Source organism: Cynara cardunculus, assembly GCF_001531365.2.
Source record: "Cynara cardunculus var. scolymus isolate 2C chromosome LG 17, CcrdV1, whole genome shotgun sequence".
In the NCBI taxonomy this organism is placed as follows: domain Eukaryota; kingdom Viridiplantae; phylum Streptophyta; class Magnoliopsida; order Asterales; family Asteraceae; genus Cynara; species Cynara cardunculus.
In genome coordinates this window covers 5,867,717-5,871,993 of record NC_037544.1, presented here as the reverse complement: position 1 = coordinate 5,871,993, position 4,277 = coordinate 5,867,717, and the positions used below count along the sequence as shown (strand labels likewise).

Genomic DNA, 4,277 nt, shown 5'->3' with positions numbered 1-4,277 from the left:
CTAAAATGGCCATTGTTTTATATTTACAATCGTCAAACTAGAAAATCACATATTTTTTATTCGGTTTACGTTGCGATGTGCTGATTTGTATGATGAAAATGGATAGAGAAGACACGTGTTCTATCAAGATATCGATAATGTCATATTCGTTCTTTTTCTACAAGTTTTATTCTATGTGTCATTGTTAAGATGATCGAGTCATATGTGTCCAAAATACTAATCAATATTCAAAACCATGTTTAAAATAGTATCGAACAATCATGGATTTTAAATGTAATATTAAGACTCTATTTACACACACACACACACACACACACACACACATATATATATATATAACGCGAGAACACAATTTTATTATAGACAATCACATGTGATACTATTATTTCATCACATATGATACGCATGTGATACTAAATTAAATATGCGTGCGATTTTCGGCGCGATCCTGGTTGCGGGTCAAGTCGCCCTTACACCACTAAGCTCCCTCACAAGTATTATCACATGTGATAAGAGTTTGTTGATATGATACTATAATTTATCAAGACCATCACATGTGATACTAAATCATATACACAAACAACCTTTGGCGCAACCTAAGTCGTAGAACGCGTCTTCCGCACATTACAAGGTCCCATCACGCGTATTATCACATGTAATAAGGTTATTTTTACGTTCTCGTAAAATGAAGGTGTTCTCGTTTGAAGCTTCATCTCTCTCTCCCCCCATATTCTATATTTCTTGAATTTGATGTTTTTTTTTCATATATAACAAAGATTCCTCTATCTTCGTTCAAGTATAAAGATTCTTTAATTTTTTTTTAAAATATATAAAAAATAATTACTGGATCAAATATTATTTTGATTTTCAAAAACAATGTTGGATAAAGTTTAAAAAAGGCCAAAATGAAAAAGACAAAACCTCAAACGTAACGTAGCTTTCATATTACTTTTTTCCCATTTAATTTTAAAATGTGATTTAAAAAAATTCCTTTTTTGTTCAAAATGAGAGGAAAGAAAATAAACTTTTAAAAATAAAGGAAATAAAATATTTTAAAACATATCTTTGTTTATTTTATAAAATATTTTAACAGCTGTAATTTTCTTTCTTTTTCTCTTATATTTGACGGAAGGTTTTAACATAGAAATGAGTCTTATTTTCTTTCCATTTATTTTCTTAATCTTTCTATAAAGGTATTTGTTAAGAGACAACTTTTGAATCATTAAAAGATGAATCTTGTTTGGTAAAAAAAAGTTTGTCTCTTAATGATTCTAGAATCATTTGAATGATTTTGTATCATGTGTCCCCTTTAACCATTAAATGTCTTAATTTCATTGCAAACGTTACCAAACAATTATATTTTGTTTGCACTATATCATTAGAACCATTTGATCATTTTGACCACTTAATCATTTTACACCAAACCATTCAACAAATACCAAATATATTTAAAAGAAAAACTCACACGATTTGTTGTTGAAAACAGAAAATATAGAAAACATAAATTAAAAAATAGGATTTCATTAATATGATACGTACAATGTTATTATCTAAAATAAAAAAATCAAACCGTTATTTAATTGAACTAAAAATTGATAAAAAAAAATAAAATAAAAAATATGGATATGAAACGAGAAAACATGAACTGACACTATGACTTCGGTTTCAGTTTCCCACGATATGCTTGCTGGCAGATCGACCATGGTTTCTGCGATTTCAAGCAAAGTTCCGAAGATACCGGACAGCTCTTCAAACAATTGTACCCAAAGCTGCCGGAAATTGACGTTTTCACGGAGAAAAACTCCTTCGCCGGCAACCCAATTAAGTAATTTCCGTCAAGAAACAGTCTGTTCAACGTTGTCTTCTTGCTGTACTCCCATGGGATTCGTCCACGAAGTTTGTTATAACTCAGTGTTAGAGAAGCCAACATAGGGTACGCCGAGAAGTTCGCCGGCGGGTAGCCGACGATTCTGTTGAATCCGAGGTCGACGGCGATGAGGTTGCTGTTGATCGGCTTTAAGATCTCGACGCCCGTGAAACTGTTATGGGCTAAATTGACTTGCTGGAGAGAGGGTATAAGGAAGAACCAACCGGGGATTGTTCCGGTGAGTGAGTTTTCACTGAGTTCGACAACCTCCAACTGAGTCAACTCATTAAAAGCTTGTTTTTGTAGGTACGCATTTATCGAATTCCCTTTGAGCGCGAGTTGTATGATGTTTTTCGGTAGCTTCGGGATCGGTCCAGTGAGTTTGTTGAAGCTCAAGTCAAGACGAGTCAGCTCAGTGAGTGAAGCCAAAGTGTTTGGCAGTGACCCAGATAGCGAATTACGAGAGATATCCAGAGTTTGAAGCGATTTGAGGTTAGATATCGACGGCGGGATTACACCCGAAAACGAGTTTGTCCCGAGGATGAGGGTTTGAAGATTAGGGAGAAAAAAGAGAGAATCGGGAATGGCGCCGGACAATTTATTATCAGAGAGATCGATGGTGATGAGTTGGGTGAGTCTAGAAACGAGTGGGGAAAGAGTTCCGACATAACCGGCGGGATCAAAGGTGAGTTGGGTGACTCGGTTACCGGAGCAGGACAATCCACAGAGGAAATGGGTGACATGAGGTGGTGAGCAAGGATCAGAGGTGAAGTCCCATGAATATAAACAAGTGTAAGAAGGGATGGTGGTGGGTTTGATGGAGGATTTAATAGCTTTGAGGGCGGCGATATCTGATGAGAGGGTAGTGATGGCGGCAGCGGCGGTGGTGGTGGTGGTGATGGTGGAGATGAGGAGGAGAGGGAGGAGGACGGTGAACATGGTGGCGAGTGGTGGATGAAAGAAGAGGGGGGGTTTTGTTGGGGGTTTTATGGAGGAGGGTTTTGGTGACAGCAAGAAAGCATTAGGGGGGAATATTATGTTTGGTTTGTTGTTTAGGTTGGTAAAAGGTCTCTATACCCGCCTTCCAGTTTCCAGTTGGAAGATTGGTACTTCACCAATTTCGTAATATTTAATCGGATTCGAGTCCGATCGCTATTTTCTGTCATATATGTTTAATAAAAACCGTGATCGCTTTCGTCAAATTTGTTGTGAAATGCTATGACACAATTGGATAGGAAGAGACTCGATCGGAGACGCCAAATGTATGATAACAGGTTTTACTTTGTATCATGTATTTTTGTCTTGTATACCAAACACAGTTCCAAACTGTACAGTCTCATATGGCAAACACAGTTCTAAACCGTCTTATCTGTTATACCAAACACAATTCCAAACTTGGAGAAACTGATAAAATAGAATGTTTAGAGCAATAAATTTAAAAAATATTAATGTAATAACTTTTTTAAGAGGAGAGAATGTGTCATTATTAATTTTATTTCCTTGTATGATTAAATTTGTTTGACATAAGTTTTTTTCCTTTTTTTAAGGAGAAATACTGTGTTATTAGTTTTCTTTATTTAAACGTTTGTTAGGAATTAAACGTATTGAATATTTTAATCATTGTTTTAAAAAAGCTTCAGTTGTCACAATATGTCGCGACTTAAAGACTGTGTCTCACGTCATATTTAGTTTATGACACGTCATGACCTGATGTACGGTTTTTGTAACATGATATTTGATTTTTCGTTACGTTTTTAATATATATATATATATATATATATATAAGTTAAGTTAAATTATTTATTATCATTTAGAATTGATTTTTAAATTATTTTTAGTTAAGTATTTTAATGAAATACTAAAGAAGATGTTGAGGATCCTTTAATGATAATTACAAGTATCTACAACAAAATTTTCTAAAAAAAGAAACTAAACATTTTACAGATTTTTTTTAAAATAAAAATTGCTTTAAATTAGTAGTAGAAATCTTCAAATTTATTTTGGATAAGAAATGAGGTGTGTTCATTTTAAGCAAAGAAATTGTGGGTTAATATGTAGATTTGTTTTGAAGAATACCATTTTAAACAAATTTGTTAGAATATTGAATTATTTTTAGTAATACTAGAAGGATACTTGCATAATGCAGCGAGATACATCTTGATTTTAATGTTTTGTGTTTTTTTTGTCTTAGTCGACAGGGGCGGAACACAACCGTTGTAGTCCGGGGGGCCGAAATATAAGAGCATCTTCAATAGATTTTTCAAAATTGAGAAAATGGAGATTTTAAGCATATTTTTGCTACAACAGACTCTCCAAAATTCTCCAAAATGGAGAAAACATGAGAGAGTATAAACAAAAATTGATTACAATGAGAGAAAACATATCATTTTTTGTCTTTATTTGATCCCAA

The 4,277-nt window shown here is 33.9% G+C and overlaps 1 protein-coding gene across 1 annotated transcript; it reads right to left on the bottom strand.

Annotated features, from left to right (window-relative positions):
- Positions 1–1,520: 1,520 nt before the first annotated feature.
- Positions 1,521–2,806, bottom strand: LOC112500540 (MDIS1-interacting receptor like kinase 1-like). The gene has a single exon (XM_025104042.1). The coding sequence runs from the start codon at positions 2,804–2,806 to the stop codon at positions 1,652–1,654; it is 1,155 nt and encodes a 384-aa protein (XP_024959810.1). The 3' UTR covers positions 1,521–1,651.
- Positions 2,807–4,277: the final 1,471 nt, after the last annotated feature.

What these genes read in the sequence shown, in the direction of transcription:
- LOC112500540 (XM_025104042.1), bottom strand. Translation starts at nt 2,806, where the DNA reads ATGTTCACCGTCCTCCTCCCTCTCCTCCTCATCTCCACCATCACCACC.